Source organism: Rhinolophus sinicus, chromosome 8 (assembly GCF_057876585.1).
Source record: "Rhinolophus sinicus isolate RSI-liver-muscle chromosome 8, RSI-T2T, whole genome shotgun sequence".
Classification (NCBI taxonomy): domain Eukaryota; kingdom Metazoa; phylum Chordata; class Mammalia; order Chiroptera; family Rhinolophidae; genus Rhinolophus; species Rhinolophus sinicus.
Window position 1 is genome coordinate 42,043,974 of NC_142508.1, and position 25,355 is coordinate 42,069,328.

General features: G+C 45.5%; 2 protein-coding genes across 5 annotated transcripts; one reads left to right on the forward strand and one right to left on the reverse strand.

The window, feature by feature from the left end:
* Nucleotides 1-3,596: 3,596 nt before the first annotated feature.
* ZNF575 (zinc finger protein 575) lies at nucleotides 3,597-5,916 on the reverse strand. 4 transcript variants are annotated; one of them, XM_019756614.3, is made up of 4 exons: nucleotides 5,747-5,916; nucleotides 5,370-5,479; nucleotides 4,777-4,875; nucleotides 3,597-4,325 (listed from the first exon to the last, which is right to left on the reverse strand). In XM_019756614.3, the coding sequence occupies exons 3-4, from the start codon at nucleotides 4,856-4,858 to the stop codon at nucleotides 3,667-3,669; spliced, it is 741 nt and encodes a 246-aa protein (XP_019612173.3). In that variant the 5' UTR covers nucleotides 4,859-4,875; nucleotides 5,370-5,479; nucleotides 5,747-5,916; the 3' UTR covers nucleotides 3,597-3,666. The 4 variants fall into 4 exon arrangements, with proteins under 4 accessions (XP_019612173.3, XP_019612172.3, XP_074170324.2 ...); XM_019756613.3 differs by having other exon boundaries at nucleotides 4,777-4,890; XM_074314223.2 differs by lacking the exon at nucleotides 5,747-5,916 and adding an exon at nucleotides 5,600-5,734.
* Nucleotides 5,917-9,786: 3,870 nt separating this feature from the next.
* ETHE1 (ETHE1 persulfide dioxygenase) lies at nucleotides 9,787-24,605 on the forward strand. The gene is made up of 7 exons (XM_019756597.3): nucleotides 9,787-9,946; nucleotides 10,309-10,453; nucleotides 10,560-10,708; nucleotides 21,769-21,898; nucleotides 23,639-23,728; nucleotides 24,118-24,234; nucleotides 24,405-24,605. Exons 1-7 carry the CDS (start codon nucleotides 9,866-9,868, stop codon nucleotides 24,455-24,457), a joined length of 765 nt encoding a protein of 254 aa, XP_019612156.3. The 5' UTR covers nucleotides 9,787-9,865; the 3' UTR covers nucleotides 24,458-24,605.
* Nucleotides 24,606-25,355: the final 750 nt, after the last annotated feature.

Consider the following 25,355-nt stretch of genomic DNA (forward strand, 5'->3'; position numbering starts at 1 on the left):
TAAATGAACTACAATGAAATGAAAGGAAGAATTCACTTCCTCAGTCACACAGGCCACATTTCAAGTGCTCAGCGGCCACTGTACTGGACAGCACAGACCATTTCCATCACTAGAAAGCAGGCACAGGGCTGTCCTGAAGGGCTGTCAACGCCAGGCCCAGAACCTTGCACTTCTCCTGGGGCTGGGGGAGTTAGGAAGGGGTTTGAGCAGCACAAAGGGCGGACCTGCCCTTTGGGTTTGGGACCTGTCCTTTGGGTAACCTTTTCTTTCCAACTTTTGCCTCATTAGCTAACCAAGGGCCACTAATCTCAATCCTTTCCCTTTCTTGACCTTTCTTTGAAGGTGGTATTAGACTGCATTCATTCATTCACACATGTACTGATCACTCACTGTGTTAGTTTCCTATGAATGCTGTAACAAATCACCACAAACTTAGTGTCTTAATCGAGGTCTGGAGGTCTGAAATCAGAATTGGGTCTCACTGGGCCAAACGTCACGTGGTAGGCTGGCCTGAGTTTCTTTTGATGGCTGTAGGGGAGAATCTGCTTTCTTGGCTTTTCCAGCTTCTAGCAGCTGCCCACTTTCCGTTCCCCTTCCGTAGTCAAAGGCAGCAAAGGCCAGCGAGTCTCACAGTTCATCACTGACTGAATCTTCTATCTTCTTCCGCGTTTAAAGCCTTGTGATTACATGGAGCACCTGGGTTACCTGAGATCATCTCCCTGTTATACAGGCGGCTAATGAGTAGCCTTAATTCCTTCTGCTACCTTAGTTCTTTGCCACATAGCCTATTCCTAGGTTCCAGGGATGTGGGCATCTGTGGGAGGCTGTTCTGCCTACCACACCCTCCATGAGTGAGACACGGGCTGCAGGGTGAAAACAGACAGCTGTCCGTGCTCCTGTGGGGCTGACATTCTGCTGGGGAGGGTGTGCGGTGGGGAGAGACGAGACGGTGAGTGTGTTGCAGCGCTGGGCAGTGATAAATGCTGTGAGAGCAGATGAAGCAGGGCTGTGTTACAGTGATGAGAGTAACGGCAGGGTGGATCGGGTCATAGGGGAAGGCGTCTCCGAGGACTTACCCCTCTGCAGGGACTTGGGAGAAGGGAGTGTCTCAGGAAACCGGCGCAGGCAGAGGAAAAGCAAGTGCAAAGGCCCTTGGCCAGGACATGTATGAGGAGCAGCAGGGCGTCAGGGAGTCCAGAGACCCAGGATCCACCCTGACTCAGCATCACCCTATCGTTTGGTTGTAGGCCAGTCCCATCTCATGGCCTCCGTTTCTCCATCTGTACAAGGTAAAGCTGGACCAGAGCAACATCTCTCAGATGAGTTTGTGCCCTTGAAGCTTAAATGGTGGTATGGTTGCTTTGGAGGAAATCTCCCGTGGGCAGCTCTGTATGTAAACGTGGGTACAACTGTGCTGCCAGGTGCGGAGGAAGGACTTGCATCCTCTCTCAAGGCCTTGCTGTGTGGCCTTCAGGCAGCAGCACGCTCATTTCCATTTGCCTGCGACTCCACGAACCATCTCTCAGTCCATCCGCCATACCTTTCTGACCTCAGCTCATTACTTCTTCAAGAAGGCCTTTCCTAACCTCTGTATAATAGTATGTGCTAGGTATTCACTCTCATATTGTATCATAATGCTAACAATCAAACTTACCAGTCTTTTCCTCTATAATTGGCACTTTTTGTGTCTTAAAGATTCTCTACCTCTGAGGTTACTAAGATATACTCCTTTATTTCCTTCTAAGTGTTTTCGAGTTTTGTGTTTCAAATTTAGATCTTAAATCTCTAGAAACTTACTTGTGTATGGTGTGAGGTAGGGATCTGCATTAGTTTCCAAATGCTGCTGTAACAAATTACCACATTTTCTTATAGTTCTGGAGGTTAGCAGTCCAAAAATCAGCCTCAGTGAGCCAAAATCATGGTGTCAGCAGGCGTGGGTTCCTTCTAGAGGCTCTAAAGGAGAATCAATTCCTTGCTTTTCTAGCCTCTAGAGGCTGCTGAATTCCTTGACTCATGGCTCCACATCATTCCGGTCTCTGCTTCTAGCACATCTCCTCAGACTCCTGTTTCCCTCTTTCCCATATAAGAACTCTTGTGATTACATCGGGCCCACTGGAATCAGGATAATCTCCCCATCTCAAGATTAGATCCTTAATCACATCTGCAAAGTCCTTTCTGCCATGTGTAAGCTAACACCTGGTTCGGGGGATTAGGGTGTGGCCATCTTTGGGAGACCATTATTCTGCCTACCACAGGGTCCCATTTATTTTTTTTCCATCTCAGCTCACTCATAGATTAGCCTTTCTTTTTCCCATTCATCTACAGCAAGGGGTTGGCAAACTACAGTCCATAGGCAAAATCCAGCCCACCTGCTATTTTTTAGTTTTATTAGAACACAGTCACATTCATTTATGTATCATAATGTGTGTGGCAGCTTTTGCACTATAATACCATAGCAGAGTTGGGTAGTTGTGGCAGATGCTGTGTGGCCTGCAGAACCTAAAAATATATACCATCTGGCCCTTTACAGAAGAAGTTTGCAAGCCCTGCTCTACAGGTGGGGTTGTTCCATGTTAGGACCAGGGCTTCCTTACTTGTTCTTCAAGATGGACTTATTATTTTTTGCCACAACTTGACTAGTGCCCACTTCCCTCACTAGACCAGCTCTTCTTTACTGCTATGTTCCCAACACCGTGTGCAGGTCCTAGCACACAGTAGGTGCTTAATACATGTACGTAGAATGAAGAGCAGTTCAATGTTAGCTTGATCATCTTCTAGCGGGAGAAACTTGCTCCAAGAAAGGAACTGCCTGCCTGAGATGATGCGTGCACCCAAGGGCCTTATAACACGCCCATTTTATAGATAAGGCATCTGAGTCCAGAGAGGTGACAAGGCTTGTCCAAGGTTCTGTAGCTTGTACATAGTGGGTCAGGGCTGGCTCCAAAGCTTGGGCTTTAAGAAATTTTTATACTATCAGTAATATAAGCTTTGTTCTTACTTTTATCATTTAGCATATCTTGGGAATCTGCATCATTACATATAGAGCTGACTTTTTCCTACAGCTAAATCTTCCATCCTATGGCTGCGTTATAATTTATTAGCTGGTCCCCTATTGATGGGCAATATCAGAGATGGGTTGTTTACCATCTTTGGGCACAACCATCATGCTGCCGTGAATACCCTTGCCCTTATGCCTTTCAACGTGCTTTGAGTTTATAGGATAAATTCCTAAAAGTGGAATAGTTGACAGGAGCATGTGTATATTTTACGTATTTTATAGATACGGTCAAATGGATAAAATGGAGGCATCAGTTTAACTTATAACAATAAGAAGAGACCTTGTTTCCCCACATTCCTCACCAACCCATAATGCTAGCAAACTTTTTACCTCTGCCAAATGAATAGGTGAGAAAAACCAGAGCCAGGGCTTTCAAACCACAGCTTCAGGTCCATGGTTTGGGACCCAGCGTTAACTCTGGGTGAAGCCTTCCCTTCCCCCGAAACGGGTGAGCAAAGAGTTCCTCTGCCTCTTAAGTTTGAGACCAGTATGAGGGGCCAACATCCCTGCCAGCTAGAAGAGGCAAGTCCATACAGCCTGGTTTGGAAATGCCACCTTTTTATTGACCGGGGCTGGCTGCAGAGGGGGCAGTGAACCAAGGGGAGGGCTCACTCCCGTTCTCCCTGGTTTTCAACCTGGTGGTGGCTGCGTTGGTGAAGGAGCAGGAGACGTTTCTGGCCAAAGGCCTGACCGCAGCTGGAGCAGCGATGCCGCGTTGTGGCCTGGCTGCCTGGCGCCGTGGGGGGGTCGTGACATAGGCGATGGGCGGCCAGTTTGGAGGGGAATGAAAAAGCCTTGGGGCAGTGCGGGCAAGGATAGGGGCGGGCATCTGTGGCATGGTGCGTGTGGCGGTGAGCTGCCAGCTTGGAGGGATAGCAGAAAGACTTGGAGCAGTCAGGGCATGGGTAGGGGCGGGAAGGCGCATGGGTCCAGAGGTGGGCTGCCAGCTTGGAGCGGTGGCCGAAGGCCTTTGGGCAGTGGGGGCATGGGTGCGGGCGGGCGCCACTGTGTGTGAGGCGGTGGGCTGCAAGCTTGGAGGGATAGGAGAAGGCCTTGGGGCAGTCAGGGCATGGGTGGGGGCGGGCGCCACCGTGTGCTAACCGGTGCGTGGCCAGCTTGGACGGGTAGGAGAAGGCTTTGTCACAATCGGGGCAACGGTGCGGGCGCTGGGGCGGGGGCCTCCGGCGGGGTCGAGAAGGCTCCCCCGCAGATGCGTCGGGCCCAGGAGCCAACTGGCGGGGCTTCTTTGGCGAACCCTGGTGGGGAGCTAGGGGACAGAAAGGCTGGTAGGTTCCAGGTAGCAGCCAATGCCCTGAGGGTAGGCCAGGCTGCCCCCGCCCACACGTGCTTTGATATTCGAGTGTATCTGGGCACCTCAAGTATCATACTGAGATCCCTCAAACGGCATCCATTATTCTAAGGGGCTCCAAAGGGTTACCTACCTGAATCCCCAAAGCTAAGTCTTCTCCAAAGCTCTTCCCAAATGATCACCCTGAAAGACCCCATGTTATCCTTCCTGCCCTTCTCATTTCCTGAGCCCTAGAAATGATCACTGAGGGGCTTGCAAAGTCAACCAGGAAGATTCCCCAATTGGGGGTATCCCAAATGGTCATCACCCTGGGCCCTCAAACTTTCACTGAGAGTCCCTCACAATGTGATTCTCTTAACCCCAGTTCCTGGAGAATGCCCCTCTTTCCCCCAGGCGTGGCCGCTCTCACCTCCTCCTTTGGTTACCGGTTCCTTGCCAGTAGGAGTAGGATCTGTGGCCTCGGCCGCGGACTCTGACTCTCGCTCCAGCATCTTGCTCGTCCAAGAACCTAAAAGAGGAGAGCCTAAGGCAGGGGAGGGGGCGATGCTTGTGATTATCAGGCTGATGGGGATAGAGCTAGATGGGGATAGCGGTGGGCCTAAAATCAGGGGTCCATTTGTTTAGAAGCGGGGTCTATTTAAATCGGAGCGTAAAGCTAGGGCGACAATTGTGGAAAGGGGAGCCTGAAGCACAATGGGCGGGGCCATACAAATCTGACCTAGAGGCATTCCCCTTTGCAACTTAGACCGAAGGTTGGAGCCTCGGAGTGGAGTAGCTGGGCCTCTACAACTTAATTCGAACTCCTGAGCGCGGGGAGGGAGGGGCCCCTATGTCCAGAGTGAGTGGAACTTCCCCACCAGAACCTCCCAGCCGAGGTACCTCCGACGGGAATGGGTGGAGCTACACAAATAAGATCCCAAGTCGGCTGCTTTGCAGCCCAGACCCAGGGGAGGGGCCTAAGAGCTCAGTGGGCGGGATTTCACGTCGAAGGGGTAGTTTTACCCGGCTTTTGGTTGTCTCAGTCCATTGACGCCGCCTGGACGGCTAAATTTCTTCCTTGCTGCTAAATTTCATCCCCCGGTGGAGTTAGGCGTGGAGGGTAGAGGGGAGACCTGGAGGAAGACACAGAAGCAACGTGGAGTGCGTTGCGATCCAGAGAACCCTCCCAACGGACCCAAGCGTCAGGCCTCAATGCACCCCTTGGGATCATGGGCATTCGGGCACCAATGCACCTCCCCAAGACTCAGTCACTGATGCAGTCCCTCCGGAACCTATGCATGAGGACCCTAACGGATCCTTCGCCGGGAGTTCCTAACGTCCTGCCCCTAATCCATTTCCCGAAGACCCAGGCGTCTGGATCCCGACCCCTGCACTCTCACCTGCAGACTGCCCCTCCCCGGGGGCGGGGCTCCGGGCCCCTCCCGCGGCGGCCGCGGCCGCAGCCGCGCTGCCCTCCGACGCGGCGGAGTTGCACCGCCTGCCGCGCGCCCAGCGAAGGTAGGGGAGGGTAGGGAGCGCGCGAGAGCTGCTCGGCCCAACCTCATTTCCATTCCCTCCTCCCACGCTCGGCCGGTGGGGGCGTCAGTACGCGTGCGCAGTCGCGGCCAGTGGAGGCTGCGGCGGGGGAGACCGAATAGGGGAGGGTGGGTGCGCAAGGCGGACAAGTTGGTGAGCAAGCGCGGAACCACCGGCCAAAGGACCGTAGGAAAATGTGCAGCAGCTTGCGGGGCCTACGGTGGCTGACTGGAGTCAAGCACATGCAGGAGCTAACAAGGAGAAGCTGCGCTTAGACCTGTCACTGAGACCACGCATCACAGGCCCCTGCATTCCGCGGGGAGCCTGAATTCTGTCTGCCGAAGCAGTTTTAAAAGCTGGCTGCCCATTCCACCCCTCAAGGCGTTTGTTTGCAAAAGAGTCTGGCTAATTCCTGGAGTAAGGGCGGAACGGGGCTCCAGACCGAGCTGACGCCCAATAAAAGGCACGTTATTTGCATAGCGCCCCAGCACCCTTCGCCATTGGGTGATTCAAGATTCTCAGCCCCTCACACCCCAATGCTACGGTCCAGGGGAAGGGGTCGGGGGCAGAGTCTCGAGGTGCTCAGGCCCGTGTTCCCGAAAGGGTTGGAGCTCCTGGTGCCACGCCCGGGGTCGCATGCTTGGCAACCTTCCCCCGGCAGTGACAGTGCACATTCCCGCGCAGTACTGAAATGACCGTGAAGTGCCCATAAAAATCCCCTGCATGGCTGGGCCTTCAGCCTGATAATCCACAAAGGCTGGTGAACCTTGGGAGCTCCGGGAGTTAGTTATACGGAGGGGTTATTTGGGCTCTGGAGCCAGATTGCCTGGGTAACTGGTTTGGAATCTTGGCTCTGCCACTTTCTAACTGCAGTCTTGGGCAAGGCACTTCATCTTTCTGGGCCTCAGTTTCCTCCTCTATACAGTTGAGGGTTGTTAGAATTAAGTTCCGTAACCAATGGAAAGTGTTTGGAACAGTGCCTCCAGTACCCAATAAATGTTACCAATACTGCTTTGGGGGTTTATTGTGCATTAAACTAGGTCATGACAGGGTCAAGTTTGTCCCAGGAACAGCAAGTGCACAGACCTCAAGGTGGGAAGGAGGGTGCTATGTTCAGGGTATATCTCCCATGGCGTCATGCCATGCTCCACCTTTACTGACCTTCCAGTTCTTGTACGTGCCCTGGTCAGTCCTACTTCAGGGCCTTTGTACTAGCTGTGCCCTCCGTCCCCAAGGCCCTTCCTCCATCAATTTGCTTGCTGATTGCCCCCTCAGTTCTCACCCCAAATACTACTACTGCAGAAAGCTTCCCCTGCCCACCCTAGCTCATGGAGTCCCCTTCTCTCCATTACTCTGTTGCCCTATCCCCCTCGTGTGCACTTAATAATATATACCTGTCTTCTAGAATGCATGCTCTGTTAAGATGGACAACTTTTCTATCTTGTTCATCTCTCTGTCCCCAGCATCCACTACAAGGCTTGGCACATATTAGGTGTTCAATAAATCATGTTTCAAATTAATGCTTGAAAGAATTAACATCCAGGAGCCCTCTGTGATGGGAAGGTAGAATGATGGGGGAAATGCAGAATTTGAGGGCAAGGAATTGGCAAGAGGCCTAAGCCGAATGGGAAACCAAGGGAGGGTTTTAAACACAGGAAGTGACATGGATTAGTTTGGATTTTCATATACTTTTTAAAAATCATATTTTTACATTATGGAAAATTTCAAACTTACACAAAAGGAGAAGGAGGGGAAGAGTGTAACTAACCCCCATATACCCATCACCCAAATTCAACATGTCCAATCTTGCTTCATCATCCCCTCAACACCCCTCCTTAACTCCACTGAATTATTTTGAAGCAAATTCCAGACATTTTGCTCAGAAACACTTCAGTCTGTGCCTCTAAAAAATAAGAACTCTCTTTTAAATGTAACCACAATATTGCTATCACATCTTTCAAATTTAGAGTGGTTTCTTCACGTTATCACATATCCCATAGTGTTCAAATTGCCCTTATTGCCCCCGTGTACAGTTGACCCTTGAACAGTGTGGGTTTGAACTTTGAGTGGGTCAATTGAAAAAAATCTGTGTATAAGGGGAACCTGTATTTCTAATCCACATTGTTCAAGGGTCAAATGTAATCTTTTCTTTTTCCTTCCTAAGCACAATGTTTTACTTTATTTTAAACATACAGAAAAGTCAAGAGAATAATAGAATTGTTCTCTGCATTAATAATAGAATTGGTCACTGTCAACAATTATCCAGTCATGATCCATGTTGTTTTATTTTCCCCCACCCACCCCTCCTAGGTGAATTTGAAGCTATATGACAGACATCAAACCCCATAAATACATTTTTTATTACACTTGGTTTGTTTGAATCAAGAGCTAAACACGATCCACACATTGTATATATGTGGTGTGATTCTTTGGTTTCTTTTTCATTGATATTTTAAAAGGCTCACTCTGGTTGCTGCACGGAAAACAGGTTGTAGGGAGGCAGAATGGGAGCCAGAAGCCCAATGAGGCAGCTGTTATATATGTTATAATATTAATTACCAGCATTTATTTAGACTTATTATATACCACGGTGATTTATATCACTGTCCCGAGTGATTTATATGCATTCATTCATTTAACCCTACAGCAACTTTTTAAGAAGAAACACTGCTATTATCCTCATTGTACAGAAGAGGAAAATGAGGCACAGAGTGGTGAGGTCATTTATCCAAGGTCACACAGCCAGGAAGTAGCAAGGCCAGGATTTGAAACCCTGTAGGTTGGCCCTGGAATCCCAGTAATTTGCTTTTCACTCCCTCACAACTGAACTACTTATAGTCTACTGTTGACCAGAAATCTTACCAATAACATAAATAGTCGGTTAACACATACAATGTTGTATGTTATATGTATTAAATACTGTATTCTTACAATAAAGTCAGCTAAAGGAAAGAAAATGTTATTAAGAAAATCATAAGGAAGAAAATACGTACATAATTTTATGCACTCATGAGATACCTAACTTTTTCCTAATTCTTTCATATTTCTAGACTACGTGGTTCAACTGCACATGTTGTCAAATTGTCACAATCTCCAAAAAAATTTCCAGTATATTTATTGGAAAAAAATCTGTGTATAAGTGGACCAGTGCAGTCCAGACCCGCGTTGTTCAAAGATCGACTGTAGTTGCCAGAAACTCTTCCTCTGAAGCCCTGCACCTGGGTTGGAAACCATGTCTATGTCTCTGTGGCAAAGTGCCTTAGACCCCAAGCAACTGTGGGGTGTCCCATTCTCACTACTGATATACTTCCAAAGAGGAACTTTTGACAGTCTATGACTAGACAATGCAGTTTCTCAAATTTAGGTCTTTGGTGTAAGTGAACAAACGCCATTTTTGGAGGTTCACATCCCAACAGAAGCCGAATGAACCCCCAACCTGATTTTGCAAGATATAATGCAAAATTATTTTTGAAAATGATTTCTTCCTGGGAAGAAATAAGCATTCCTGATAAAATAAGCAATTTTAAAATAAACTTTAATGGGGTCGAATGTTGTTCTGGGAGCCAGGCACCCACTCTGTAGTTAGTGAAGTGACCTGGAACCAAACATCTTTTTCTTTCTAATAATGAGGAGTCAACCACCCTATTTTCCTATAAAATGTCCCCAGGGTTCTGAGTGTACTGGGCCGCCTGTTGGGTTTCTATAATACTTCTCTCCCTGTCTGTGCTTCTCCCAGAATCTCTCCCTCGCCCTGTTTCTCTGGGTCTCACTGTCATCTCGGACTCTGACCTCTCCCCACCACTCTCAGCCCAGCTCCACCGGGCCGGGTCCTGCTCCCACCTCCGGGCCTGCGTCTCCTTTAAGGCGGGCCCCGCCCTCACTTCCGCGGGCCCCGCCCCCTCCCCGTCTCTCCGAGTCAGCTGGGTGTACCCTGCTTCAGAGGTTGCTGGCCTTGGCTCAGTCCCCATCCGGCCACAGGCGCGATGGCGGCGGCAGCACTGAGAGTCGCAGGGCGGCAGCTCAGCCAACACAGCGGGGCTGGAGCCCCCATCCTCCTACGGCAGGTGAGAGCTGGCGGGACGGCAGAGCCGGATCACTGGGCCTTGGGCGGCGGCAGGGATGGAACTCCTGGGTCTTTTAAGTCGGGAGAGATCTGGGAGCCCCTGGGCTCCGGGCTGGTTCCTGGGTCCTTTACAGAAGAGGGTGCTGAGGACCCTGATTTGAAGGTATTAGAAAGTGGGGACTGATCGGTTCTGATGGAGCAAGTTGCTGGGGCCCCAGACTCCTGACTCTGGGGGAAGGAAGTGTCTGGGGTTTCTGCTTCTGGATCTTAGGAAGGGAATCGAGTCGAGGCCTGGACTCCCCGAGTCCCCAGTGAGTGGGGGTCTGGTTCTGCGCTCTCACCAGCCCCTCAATCCCTTCCCAGATGTTTGAGCCCAAGAGCTGCACCTACACGTACCTCCTGGGTGACAGAGCGTCCCGAGAGGCCATTCTTATCGACCCGGTTCTGGAGACTGCGCCTCGGGATGCCCAGCTGGTCAGAGAACTGGGGCTGCGGCTGCTGTATGCTGGTCAGTCTGGGGACCAGACTCCTAGATCTAAGGGAGGCCGGGGTGGGGGGCTGGGAATCCTGCGTCCCCTCTGCCCTCCTCGACCTGGCGCTCCTCTCTCTCCTAGTGAACACCCACTGCCACGCGGACCACGTTACGGGCTCGGGGTTGCTCCGGTCCCTACTCCCCGGCTGCCAGTCTGTCATCTCCCGCCTTAGCGGGGCCCAGGCCGACCTGCACATAGAGGATGGACAGTCCATCCACTTCGGGCGCTTTGTGAGTTGGATGCTTCGTGAGTTGGATGCTGGGTCCCCCAGAGGGTGGTGGCCGGACTTCTTGGACTTAAGGGAAGAGGGGGCTGGTGGCCTGGGTTCCTGACCCAGGTTTCTGTCTCTGGGAGGAGGGAGCCATTAACCCAGGTGCGGCACTGGGGCAAGAGGCTCTGGGTGGGTGTGTTTCTGGCCCATCCCCTTAAGTCAATAGCACTTCCAGAGTTTCCTATGGCTTTGGAGCAGCTCCTTTGGCCTGGCATCTCCATAAAAGTGGACTGGGGGCTGGAATGCCTTGGCCAGGACTGAGAAAGAGACCCAACCTTGTCTTCTGAGAGCCACTGTTGGCGAAAGTAGCATCCTGTTGCCCAGGGGCAGGACTGGGTTGAGGCCAGCGAGGTGCTTGGGGTGCAACATTTAAGGAGGTGGTCACTCTCAGGGTGGGTACCTTCCAGTGACTTGCCTCCTTAAATGTTGCCCTCTGGGTACAGTGTTGCCTCACCCAGCAGTCTGGCCCCAGCCCTGCTATTGCCTCACACCGGAAAGGTTCCTACCTTTCCTCCTTTCTTTGCTGCAGGCATAATCCACACGTTTCCGGCCAGAATTTCAACCCGGGGCAACATGGAGAGGTGGGGAGGGCCCTGGGGCGGGGGTTGGGGTGGTGGGGAGGGAGTTGTCCTCAGAGGGAAGGGAAACAGCTGGCAGGACTTTTCTCTGATCAGAGTTGCTCAAGATGTAGAGAGTTTGGCTGATTTTGGGGACAGAATGTCAGGTGACAGGGTGAAGACTCAGCCTCCAGGTTAGAAGGTTTTGCTAAATGGGGATGGCTGATGTGAGTCAGAGTATTTAGCTGAAATGAGGGCTGGGGTGGGGATGGGGTCAGAGGATTCAGCTACAGTGGTTACACCCTCTTTATTTCAAGCCTTTTTCTGGAAGCAGGTAAAAAAATTTCATTGTACGTTTATGTAAACTGCACTCAACAGTCAGGTGCTCATAAGCATTTCTTGGGTTGAAAAGCCTTAGAAGAGTTAGAAATGGTTGGATTTTGTGTCAAAATGAGCCCGTTGTTAAACTGAATGAGTGATGTTTTCAATGAATGAATGTTGAAGGTTTTAGCATTGGTAGATTTAGCTTCAGTGTTTGCTTTTTAAAACAGTGTTATTGACATAACTCACAAACCATCAAATTCACCCATTAAAGGCTACAATTCAGTGACTTAGTGTATTCACCGCGTTGTGCATCCATCACTACAATTTTTGAATATTTTCATAACTCCAGAAAGAAACCCCACAGCCCTTAGCTATCACCCCAGCCCCTCCCCCTTTCACCCCTGCATGCTTAGGCAACCACTAACCTACTTTCTGTCTTTATGGATTTAGCTATTCTGGACATTTCATAGAAATGGAATCATACAATATGCGGCCTTTTGTGACTGGCTTCTGTCACTGACCATAATGTTTTTAAGGTTCATCCATGTTGTCGTGTGGATCAGTACTTCATTTCTTTTTCTTGCTGGATAATAATTCCACTGTATAGATAGACCACATTTTATTTATTCATTCATCAGTCTATAGACAATTGAGTTGTTTCCACTTTTTGGCTATTATGAATACTGCTGCTATGAATATTCACATACAAGTTTTTGTGTACACATGTATTTTCATTTCTCTTGGGTATATACCTAGGATGGAATTACTGGGTCATATGATAACTCTATGTTTAGCAGGTTGAGGAACTGCCAGACTATTATCCAAAGTGGCTGTACCGTTTAATGTTCCCACCAGCAGTGGATGAGGGTTCTAGTTCCTCCACATCCTTGCCACCACTTGTTATTATCTGTCATTATGATTATTCAATGTATATTTTTTTGGTTTTCACCTGAGTTCTTTATAAACCTTCAGAGATGGGCACATTTCTTTCTCCCCCTTTTCCTCCTCACACGTTAAAAAAGTTAAATTGTAACGTATGAGGTGTGATCGAAAAATACAGTGAATGTTTACATTAAAAAATGTATTACAGTAAAAGACACATTGCCGTTAATCCCCCTCACAATACTTCTCCTTGCTTCAAACACACTTACCCTATATCCATTTTCTGAAGCAGTTCTGGAAGTCCTCTTTCATGAGTGTCTTTACTTCATCTTTTGTCATGACAATGCTCCATGTTACACATTGCTTCTGATATGGCAATTTCTGTCAAATACAAACATTATGGTGTGTCCTTATCTACGTTATTCACCAGGTCTGGCACCGTGAGACTTATGGCTCTTCCCCAAAGTCAAAATGACCATATAAGGAAAACGTTTTGAATCGATTCAGGATATTGAAGCCGCCACAATAGTGCAACTAAAGACACTCGCGAAAGAGGACTTCCAGAACGGCCTCAGAAAGTGGCAAGAATGATGGGATAAGTGTGTTCGAAGTGAAGGGGAGTATTTTGAGGGGGATTGATGGCAATGTGTCTTTTACTGTAAAAATTTTTTAAAAAATTTAAACATTCACTGTATTTTTTGATCACACCTCGTACATACGAGTATAATATAGTACAAAGTGCACATATTTTACATGTGCAGCTTGATAAACATTGGAGTATCCACTACCCAGATGCAGATCCAGAACTTACCCCTTCACCCCAGAAGGCTTCCTTGTCCCTTTTCCTGGCCATTGACACTCTGCCAAGGGACCATTCTTCTGTCTTAACCATAGATTAGTCTGTCTGTTCTGGACGTTCTAAACAGGAATCATATAGTGTGTACTTTTTTGTGTCTGGCTTCTTTCACTGTCCATATGTTGTATACAGTTGTAATTCTTTCCTTCTATTGCAATATATAGGGTTGACAAACTTTTTCTGTAAAGAACCAGATAGTAAATACCTTTGGTTTGCAGACCATATGGTGTTTGTTGTACCTATTCAGTTCTGTTGGTGTAAAAGCAGCCACAGACGATGCATAAATGAATAAGCATGGCTGTGCTCCAATGAAGTTTTATTTGTGGCCACTGAAATTTTAATTTCAATAATTTTCACATGTCATGAAATATCCTTATTTTGATTTCGTTTTCAACCATGACAAAGTATACAAATGATTCTTAGTTTTCAGGCCTTACAAATCTGGTGCATTGGCCATAGCTTACCAACTTCTGGCATAGAGTATTTCATTGTGTGAAGTTATGACAACCTATCCATTCTCCTTTTGGTGGCTGATTCCAGTTTGGAGCTATTATGAATAGCGTTGTTATGAAGATTCTTGTACAAATCTCTTGGTCAACATTACCCTCAGTTCCAAGGAGTGCAATTGCCAGATCACATAACTGACATGTTCGACTTCAGTTTTTTGAACTGGCTGTACATTTTACACTCACAGTGGGCCAAATTTGGATGGTTTCATTGTAGAATGAATTTTTTGTTTTAATAGGCAGTGATAGAGTCTTGGACATTTTACCTCCCTTGAGGGGTGGTAGATTCAGAAAGTTAGTCTTTCCTGTTAAATATGCTGATTGAGAGGGGTGCTGCTCAAGACATTTTCCAGGTCCTACTTTGGAGAGTCTGATTTAATTGTTTCTGGCAGACACAGGAAATCAGGTGATCACCAGTGGCCCACATAAGGATTTCAGTGCTTCATTCTATTTGGAATTAAATATTTGAATTGTGGAACAAATCTTTTCCTCACCCTTATATTTTATGAAAAATTTCAAGCATACAAATGGAAAAAATAAATTTACAGCATACACATCTATCTATCCATCACTCCATCTTATTTTATTTCCACAAAACAAGGAAGAAGTCTTGGATGATGGAGGTTCTGAGTATTTAGCTACAATAGAAAATGACATTTGGGGTGTTCGAGTTTAGAGGGCATAGAAACAATGCATGATTATACCAAGATTAAGTACTTTTGAAGAATGGAGCAAAAGAATAAACCTGGGGATTGAAGGGGAAAGAAGCCGAGAGTTTACTTGCCACCAGGGGGCAGTATGGGCCGTGGGAACTGAAAGGGGGAGAGAGCTGAGGGCTTGCAATGTGATCCCTTTAGTGGGGTTTAGTTGATGGGGGTAGTTTCAGAACATATCGCTGCTGCGGGAAACCGGAAAAGAACGGTTGGGGAGTTGTGTCCCGTGTTTGATGCATCATGGAAGAGAAGAATGAATGTGTTGAAAGAATGGGGGCTAGGCAGGGCCAGCTGGAATATTCTGCAGCTGAGATCACTCAAGTTTCAGGAACAGTTGAGGCTGCTTTAGGTCAAGGTGTTAGGTGTCTGCCACTCACAACTTTTTATGTATTTATTTTTGTGTTTTTAGAAATTTATTTTTCAATTATAGTTGACATACAGTAGTATATTAGTACAACTTTCTATTTTTAATATTTTCACATCTCTAGTACATCGAAATAATAGTACCGATAACATCCTCATTACTCTTCACCTAATGTTGACCAGTTGCTGATATTTTCTAGCAGATTTGCCTTGTTTTTCTCTCTGTATATACTTTTCCCCCTTCGCATGCAAAAGCTAACTTGCAGACATTTCACCCCTAAAAGCTGCTAAGAATAATGGTGTTCTCTCCTATATCAGTACTTCGCACACTCAACCTTTCTGGTCTCATGACTCCTTAAACCTCTTAAAAATTCTGGAGGACCTTACAAAGCTTTTGTTTATGTGGGTTCTATCTAGCAATATTTACTGTATTGGAAGTAAAAGCTGATACTTTTCTTTAAAATTTTTATTGGGGAATATTGGGGAACAGTGTGTTCCCATCAGTTCCAAGTCAAGTCATTGTTTTCAATCTAGTCGTGGAGGATGCAGTTCAGCTCCCAGTCAAGTTGTGGTTTTCACTATAGTTGTGGAGGCTGCAGTTCACTGACCCATGTGGGAATCGAACTGGCAACCTTGGTGTTATGAGCACTGCGCTCTAACCAATTGAGCCAACTGGCCTGAGACTTTTTTTTAGGACACAAGACTATAAAAACATACATCCTTTCAGCTGTCAGAACAATGACATTATCACAGGTCATAGAGCTTCTGGAAAACTCCACTGAACTCTCATGGGAGAGTGAGAGTGAAAAAGGGCAAAAGACATCTTAATACTATTGTAAAAGTAGTTTTGATCTTGGAGACCCTCAGGGTTCCCTTGACTACACTTTGCTAACCATTCTTTTACAAAATCTTGTCACACCTAACAAAACAGACAATTCTTAAATCCAGCCATGTTGAACTTTCTCCAGTTGCCCTAGGACTCATTTTTTACAGCTGTGTTTAGGAACCAGGGCCCACTCAAAGTCCACACATGGCACTTGGCTGCTATGAGGTCTGACAATTAAGTTCGTGAGCTTACCACCATGCACTTACATTGGCAGCGCTGTACAAATAACTCAGTAAGGTTTCATAGCCTTGGTATATCAGTGTCTCACAGCTGTGTTCGTGTTGATATGTGGCGGTGTCTTGCTGAGTGGCATTCATTATTGTTGGGTGTTTTTGTGTGCTATTACGAGAATGTCTAAGCTTGAATTAGAGCAACGAATAAACATTAAATGTCTTGTTAAACTTGGCAAGAGTGGAAGAGAAATCAGAGATATGTTAGTCCAAGTTTATGGGGATAATGCCATGAAGAAAACAGCAGTGAACAAATGGATTCAATGTTTTTCTGAGAGGAGAGAACATGTCACTGATGAAGAGAGGTCAGGGTGGCCAGTAACGAGCAGAACTGACAAAAACATTGCATAAATTTGTTGAATTGTGTGTCAAAACAGTCAGTTGACTATTAGAAGCATAACAGACCAAGTAAACATTGATAGAAAAGCAGTTAGGAAAATCTTAACTTGTCAGGAAAAAGATGTGTGCAAAAATAGTCCCAAAGGAGCTCACCGATGAACAAAAGCAAAGGAGAGTCAAAGTTTGCCAAGACCCTTTAGAGAGGCAAGACGACGATGTTTAGGGCCATGTTATCACTGGTGATGAGACATGGGTGACCAATATGACCCTGAAACAATGCGTCAAAGTACACAATGGAAGTCAGCCAATTCTCCACCACCAAAAAAGTTCCATCAGTCCAAATCAAGAGTCAAAATGATGTTGCTAACCTTTTTTGATATCAGAAGGATTATTCATTATAAATTTGTACCAACTGGACAAATGTGAATCCAGTTTATTATTTGGAAGTGCTGAAAAGGCTGCATGAAAAAGTTAGATGACCTGAACTTTTGGCCAACAATTCATGGCTCTTGAGTAATGACAATGCACCAGCTCACACGGCACTGTCTGTGAGGGAGTTTTTAGACAGTAAACAAATAACTGTATTGGAACACCCTCCCTACTCACCTGATCTGGCCCCTAATGACTTCTTTCTTTACCTGAAGATAAAGGAAATATTGAAAGGAAGATATTTTGATGACATTCAGGACATCAAGGGTAATACGATGACAGCTCTGATGACCATTCCAGAAAAAAAGTTCCAAAAATGCTTTGAAGGGTGGACTAGGCGCTGGTGTTGGTGCAGAGCTTCCCAAGGGGAGTACTTGGAAGGTGACCATAGTGATATTCAGCAATGAGGTATGTAGCACTTTTTCTAGGATGAGTTCACAAACTTAAGTGTCAGACCTCATATGTCTATTTACTCTCTATTAAATCTAGAAGTTTCATATCCTTGCTGCCCCATAATATTGACCTTAGAAGCGTCCAGCCTGTTGTCTTATAGAATGTCCCACATTCTGGATGTGTCTGATTGTTTCTTCAAGGTGTCATTTAACTTGCTTTTCTAAAACTTCTTGTTATCAACTGAAGTAGATTGTAGATATTTTTGTATTAGTTAATAATAATTTAATAATAGTTAACAACTGCTGAGTGTTTGCATCTCGCCAGGCATTTTGCTAAGTTCTGTAAGTGCGTTTTTGCAGCATTTATCTAGAAGGATTTTCATAATCAAATATTGCTTGCTGCAGGCAGCAGGGAGCAGTAGAGCGTGTGGCAAATATTAGGGTACATGCCCTATTTATAGGGGACACCCACTGCATAATTCAAATTGATTATTCATGTTTAGGAATGTAACCTATCCACAGCCAAGCCTTCTTGTTTGTTTGTTTGTTTGTTTTTAAATAGAAGCTGCAGGTATACATTTTTGAGACGTTTTCCACTTTTTAAGAGTAAACAACAAATTCAGATTTCTAATAACTACTGAGCAGTCCACACAAAGCACTTCTATGGCTGAACCTGACCACTAGGCCTTCATTAGCTCTTTTCTGACAAATAGGTCTCATTAAACCTCATAACCACATAGTGAGATAAAAAATATTTTTCCCATTTTACAGAGAAGGAAGTGCAGAGAGAGTGAAAGTGACTTGCCCAAAAATTATACTGAGAAAGTGGCTGAGCCAGGATTTGAACCCAAGAAGCCATGTGGTTGGTGCCACTAGATCAGTGTTTTTCAAATTTGAAAACATTATTTGTTATTTTTATTATATAGCAATTGTGTGCTGGGTATTTTTCTAAATGCTTTACATAGACAAAATTATTTAATCTTTATAATAGCCCTAAGAGATGGGGGCAATTATCCCCGTTTTACAAATGAGCAGAGAAGCCCAGAGCAGTGAGGTAACTTGTCCAAGGTCACACAGCTAGTGGTAATAGAGCCAAATTTAGAGCCCATGTCATCTGGCTCCAGACACTGCTCATAACCACTAGTCCATGTGCCCCCGCCAAGAGATAAATATTTTACATCTGGATTTAGAACTGAATCCTCAGCTTCATGAAATAACACTTACTCTTACAATCAGGCACTTTGAGATTTCCTATGTCATTCCATTCTACTCCATTCTGTTTTATTCCACTCCACTCCACTTTTTTGTGTCTAGCCCACTTTTTAGGCTCATCATTATATTTCTGGGATTCATTCATATTGTCACATATAGTTATAGTTTGTTCATTCTCATTCTCACTTTGTGCCTCAGTTTCCTCATCTGTAGAATGAGGACAGGATGGCTACCTACCTCATAAGGATGTATGTGGACTGAATGAATATAGCTGTGTCAATCATTTAGAGACAGGTTGGTACAGGAGAAGGGGTCAGTCAATGTCAGGGCTCTTGAAGAATAGGTAGACCCAAATGATGGGAGAAGATGTACCTGGCAGAGAGAATTGCATGGGCAAAGAGGTGTGGAAAAGCCTGGTACTTTCTGGAAATGACCCTGGGGTTCAGAGTAGCGGACTGTGTTGCAGAAAGGAGGATTTTATCGGCCACTGGGCAGGAAAGGTGGGCAGGCACCAGAGCAGGGGCTGAGGAGCCCCTCTAAAGTCAGGCCGAGGAGGGTTTTGAGCAGAGAGGATAGGAATAGGAACACCTGAGGGGTTGGCTTCATGTGGGAGATGGATTGGAGGCTGGGAGGCCAGGGAGGAGGCTGGTGGTTGGTGCAAGCTGGACGTGATGAGGCGGGAGATGCGCAGGATTATGGGGGCAGATATTTCAGAGAAGGGAAAGGTCAGCTACACAGGGAGGCAAAGCCACTCGCGACATAAACTCAGTCCAAAGGGCCTAAGGAATCTTAATCCATGTGGCAAGCGGGATTTTGCTGAATTGATATTAAAATTTTGTTCAGTTTACACACACACACACACACACACACACACCTTATATGTACTCTAACTGTACTAGTTATTTACAGCTGTTGTGCTTCTGAGTGGCCAATACAGTACCATAAGTATGGTTAAGTATTTTGAACATTATTCCTGAATATCTATTTATATTTTCAGTTCAAAAGACACCCAAGTTTTTTTGTTTTGTTTTTTAAAATAAGAGAGTATGGAAACACACAAAATAAAAAGTGAAAGATCACTCCTCTATCACCAAAAGGTAATATTCATTTTGGGAGGGTGCGATTTTTCCCACAAGATTTGTGATTTTGCTTTGTAATTGTTTTGCATTGCACATATATCCTTTTGAGTATGAGTTACAAAAGTGTTTGACTGAAATTAACTGAAAAACCGATACAGTAGCTTAAAAAAATAGGAATTTAATTATCTGCTGTAACAGAAAATCTGGAAGGAGTCAGCTGTCTCTGATTTGACAGCACTATCATTTGTGGGATTCTCTTGGCTTTTCCTTCATGGTTGCAAGGTGGCTGCTGCAGCTGCAGCCATCACACCTTGTGTTCAGAGCCAGATGAAATGGAAAGGGGAGGTGACAGTCCCTGTTATCAAGGAGGGAAAAGCTTTCCCAGAAATCTTTAGGAGACTTACTGAGATCTCGTTGGCCAGAGAACTGTGTCCCAGGCCACCCAAGCTGGCAGGGAGGCTGGGGAAGTTCTTTGCTGGGCACAGTGATGCCCCCAACCAAATTGGAGATCTGTGAGAGGATATTGGGTGGAGAAACAGGGTCTGCACATGGTATCCTTCAATAATCAGCAGATGACTGACCTGGACAAGGACGCTAATTGGTAAGAGGGGTCTCTATTAAGATTGGAGGAGTGATGTGGGAGTGGGAACTAAGCTTACAAGTGGTTGGTAGATCATTAGGGTAATAATTTTTCCTGACAATTGCTTCCCTGAACTAAGTGTAGGGATTTAGAGTATGAGAACTCCCGGGGTGGGCATTATTGCATCCATTTGGGTCAGGGGTTCTTAATGGCAGTCTTACAAGTGGCTTTGAGGGGTCAGAAAGTGTGCACATTTGAGATATTGATAGACACTGCTAAGTTGCCCATTAAAATGGCTGTACTGAGTTGTACCCACATCCCAGAAAATGTAAGGGGTTGCCTCAAACACCCTAAGCTACTCTGATAGCTGCCAATCTGGTAGGTGAAAAATAAGAGTTTTTAAATTGAACTTTCTCCTTCCCTTCCTTTCTTTGAAGGGAGATCAAACATCTTTTCAGATGTTTTTTGATGATTTGTTTCCCCTTCTATGAATAGCTTAGTTTTTTCTTTTGGGGGGTTTTTTATTGATGCTTAGCAGCTGTTTATATAATATGGATATTCACACTTTATACTTTTTTATACATGTTGCTAATATTATCTCTGAATTTTTTTATCTTTTAACTCTGATTTTGTTCTTTTCTGTAATGAAGTGAAAGTATTAGGTTGGTGCATAAGTAATTGCAGTTTTTGCTGCAATTATTTTTAACATTTTAAACCGCAATTACTTTTGCACCAACCTAATATGTGGTCACATCTGACACCATTTTTCCTTAAAGCACCTGAATTCCTCTTACGCTTAGAAAAACCTTCCCTAACTCAAGATTGTATATATTAATATATATTTTATATATATATATATATATATATATATATATATATATATTTATATATTTCCTTCTAGATTTTTTGTTTTTTTATGTTTAGATCTTTAGTGTATTCTGAATTTTGTATTTTATTTTTAATTTTAAAGTTACATGTTCACTGTTTATAAAAAAGGGTAATATAGGAAAAGCCTAAAGAACAATATATATTTAATGAATACATTTTTAAAAAAGATAACACTGTACAAAAGGCTTTGTAACCTGCTTTTGCCCTTACTGGATATTAAACATTTTTTCATGTCATTAAATATTTGTGTATATTACCATTATATTTTATTTTAGTGATAATTTTAATGACTGTTTAGTCTTCCATATGCTTCTCTTTGTCCTGTTGATTTGCGAGATCTGTTGGTATGTGAAGTATACTGACCACCGTGTGGTATATGTGTTACAAATGTATTCCCCAGCTTATTTGTTCCCTTTAAGTTTTGTTTATGATGTTTTTGTCATTCCAAAACTTCAAAATGATTTAAAGTCAAACCATTGATCTTTTCCTTAATGACTTGTGACTTTAGGGTTCACATTTAGTATTCTTCCCTAACCAGGGGTCATATATTCATTTGTACTTTTGTTGCTATCACAGTTTTATGGTTTTATCTTATTGCCTTTAATTCATTTGCAATTTATTCTGGTGTGAGGTTTGAGCCTGGAAATCTAACTTAATTTTTTACAAAAGAAAGGTTATCTAGAGGTGACCTGGGGGTGGGGTGGGGGCTCCTGGAACCAGTTTCACCACGAGGGCAAAGCCATTGGCTTCTGGGTGACTATCTGTATTCTCCCTCCCCACCAGGCCTTGGAGACCCGGGCCAGCCCTGGGCACACCCCGGGCTGTGTCACCTTCGTCCTGAATGACCACAGCATGGCCTTCACTGGAGATGCCCTGCTCATCCGAGGGTGTGGGCGGACGGACTTCCAGCAAGGTCACAGGCCCCTGCCTGCAGCCTGAGATCTTAGTATAGTTATGTGTGTGCCACGGTTTTAAGTATCAGTTGCAAGAATGAATGAATGAAATGTTAAACTTTCAAGGGGTCAGGATTAAACTCAAGGCATTTGAGCTGCTAGTGTGGGGGAAAAGTTGGATTTATGGCTTAGCTGATGAGGGAACAGTTAGATTGAGGGGTTTAGCTCATAATTATCTATTGCTGTGAAAGAAATTACCCCAGAACCGAATGGCTTAAAATAATGATTAACATTTATTATCTACAGTTTCTGAGAGCTTGGACTCCAGGAGCAGCTTAGCTGGGAGGTTCTGGCTCAGGGTCTTCCATGAGGGTGCAGTCGAGCTGTCAGCCTGGGCTGCGGTCATCTGAAGGTTTGCCTGGGGTGAGAGGATCTGCTTCCAAGGTGGCTCACTAGCATAGCTGGCAAGGTGGCACTGGCTGTGGGCAGGAGGCCTCAGTTCCTCTCCATGTGGACCTCTCCATGGGGCTGCTTGAATGTCTTCACGACATGGCAGCTGGGTTCTCCCAGAGGGAAGGATCAGAGAGAGAGAGAGAGAGGCCCTAATTTTTTAAAATGACCTTTCTCTGAAATTAAACTTGGTCATTTCTGCCATATCTGATTTATTAGATGCAAGTTACTTAGCCCAGGCCATTAAGTCAAAATAATGGGAATTAAGTGCCAACATTTTGAAGAGAAGAGTGTCAAAGTGTTTGTGGACATATTTTAAAATCCCATAACGGGTTTAGCTGCTGGAGATGTGGTAGGGGCAGGTGTGTGTGTGTGTGTGTGTGTGTGTGTGTGTGTGTGTGTGTGTTGAGTCCGATTTAGGCGTGTAGCTGCTAGGGGGCAGTTAGATATGAGGATTTAGCTGCTAGGAAGTTGTTAGAGTCAGTGATTTCATTGCTAGGGGGCTGTGTTACATCGGGGTTTAACTGCTGGGAGCAGTCAGATTCAGGAATTTCTCTGTGGGAAGGGATTTCAGAATCTCAGGTTTTTGAGTGTGAGTGTATATGTGTGTGTGTGTGTGATTGACACTAGATTGGAAGGATTTAGCTGCCTTTCAGGAGGGCAAGACTGGATGAGAGAGGGAAGGCAGAGCCACGATGAGCTGGCAGTGGGTAACCAGATCCCCAGGCTGCCTCTTGCTTCCTCTTCCCTCTCTCTCCTTATCTGTCCATCTTGGTCTGTCTTTTTTTCTCTGAGGCTTCTAATCTCCCCTTTCTCCACTCCCAACAGTCAACAGTCACGAAATGTAAGGATTTAGGCTGAAATGAAAGATGGAAAAACATTGCAGTGAGGTTTGCCCCTGCACCAATTGAGGACTTGGGGCTTCTTGTTGGAACCATGTCTCCATTCTCTTCCTTGGCCTCACATCTTCAGTTTCTTATCTTCTATTATAGTCCACCTTCCCTGCCCAGAACCCTTTCCCCATCCCCAGAGTGAGGACCAACTCCTTGGTGCTTCAACGTCTCATCCCAACCTAATTTACAGCCATGCTGAATTTCTTAACCATTCCCCAATTCTTTGTACATGCTGTTCCACCTGCCTAGGATGCCCTTCCCTCTCCTTCTCTACCTAGATAAAGAGGTACTGGCAGGACATGAAGGAGAGGGTTTGCCTATAGTGATTTTATCCTACCACCCTTTTCCTAAGGGAAGGGGTTAAAGGGATGGCTCTTGTCCTCTCGATCCACTGACCTCTGACCTTTCTCTCCCCAGGCTGTGCTAAGACCTTATATCGCTCAGTCCATGAAAAGATCTTCACGCTTCCAGGAGACTGTCTGGTCTACCCTGCTCATGATTATCATGGTGAGGGCTTCCTAGAGGAAGTGTGGCACTTAGAAAACTTACTGTTAATACTATTTATAAAAACAAAAAAAATCCTCATGGTGCATGGGATTACAATTCCCAGAAATTCCTCTGGCCAAAAAGATCAAGTACTGAGTATAGATGTAGAAACTATGACTCTTAGAATACCAGAGAGCATGGGTTTTCCTGGGCCTTCCTTATAGAGCATAGGGAGCTATGTGAAACTACATTTCCCACAGTGCCCATCAACGAGGGAAAGCAATCTCAGGACCATCCTGGGAAAAGCCTGTTAATCCCAGGCCAGAGAGGCACTCCAAAGCATCCTGGGAAATGTAGTTCTGGGCGGCCCAAGGACTGGACCGGTGGACATTCCTCTCCCTCTCTACCAGGGCTCACAGTGTCCACTGTGGAGGAGGAGCGGACTTTGAACCCTCGGCTCACCCTCAGCTGTGAGGAATTTGTCAAGGTTATGGACAACCTGAACTTGCCCAAGCCTAAGCAGATAGGTGAGCTGATGGGAGCCTGGACTCCTGGGTCTGAGGGAGGAGGAGGCTTAAGGCCAGAAATTCAGTTTCCCAAAGAAGGGCTCTTAGGATTTCTGGGTCCCCACTTGGGCCTGGGGGAGGGGAATGTCTGCCAGGGTCCCTTAGTTTCACCCTTGGTTTCTTCCTTTTAGACGTTGCTGTTCCAGCTAACATGCGCTGTGGGGTCCAGACTCCCCTTTCCTGACATCCTCTGTCAGGTGCTCATATCCATTGAAAATGCACTAGGTGGGGTGAGGGGAGAGGTGCCATCCCTGGAGCCTCTCTCCTCTGTCCTTCCCGCACCAGCTCCTCGAGCTTCTTAAATAAAAATCTTTGTTTTTTTTTGTTCTGAATCTGACTTCTGTCTGTTTTCTGGGGGAACCAGTTGGGCTTCTGAGCTGAGGTGCCTGGGGTTAGTTCTGGTCCCTGGAAAGGCCAGGTGAGATCCAGGAAGCCCAAAATAGGAGATATTCTAAGTCACAAGAGCAGAAGCAAACAGATAGCTGGCAGGGCCTTCTTGGCTCCTTGGATTAGAACACCATGTTGAATTTGAGCCACTTCCCCCTGTGAGACCCAGGATAAGGTAATTCACTTCTCCAGTCCTAGTTTCCTTATCTGTAAAATGAAAATAATAATAATAATAATAATAATAATAATAATAAGGTAATGTGACTATCTAGTGAGTCCATATTTGTGAGGTGATTGGCACACCGCATGCATGGCAGACTTCTATCAGTGTTAACTATTATCATTGCTACCATTTGGAATGATCTTCCAAGTACTTGCTGGCTTGGAGTGAAAGTGTGCCTAATGGTACCCTCTGTAACATGGACGTTACAGAGAACAAATCTGGCATTAATATTAACAACATGGGTAGACTTTAGACAAACTTGTCCCTCTCAGCCTGTTACCCCAATTATAAAATGGAGATAGAAATCCCTTTTTTGCAAAACTGTTGAGGATGAAATTAAATTAATGTGTATAAAGTGTTTAGCACAGCGCCTAACATCCAATAATCCTTTCTCACATACTAGTTATTTTCCTGTTTTTGCCCAGAGAGGAAAGGGTCTGGCTAACACCTTTAACCTCTGCCCTCCACCCCA

What these genes read in the sequence shown, in the direction of transcription:
- ZNF575 (XM_019756614.3), bottom strand. Translation starts at nt 4,858, where the DNA reads ATGCTGGAGCGAGAGTCAGAGTCCGCGGCCGAGGCCACAGATCCTACT. An exon ending in ACCGGTAACCAAAGGAGGAG is followed by an intron (nt 4,326 to 4,776) that starts GTGAGAGCGGCC and finishes TCTGTCCCCTAG; the next exon opens with CTCCCCACCAGGGTTCGCCA.
- ETHE1 (XM_019756597.3), top strand. Translation starts at nt 9,866, where the DNA reads ATGGCGGCGGCAGCACTGAGAGTCGCAGGGCGGCAGCTCAGCCAACAC. An exon ending in GCTGCGGCTGCTGTATGCTG is followed by an intron (nt 10,454 to 10,559) that starts GTCAGTCTGGGG and finishes TCTCTCTCCTAG; the next exon opens with TGAACACCCACTGCCACGCG. An exon ending in CCCTGCTCATGATTATCATG is followed by an intron (nt 23,729 to 24,117) that starts GTGAGGGCTTCC and finishes CCTCTCTACCAG; the next exon opens with GGCTCACAGTGTCCACTGTG.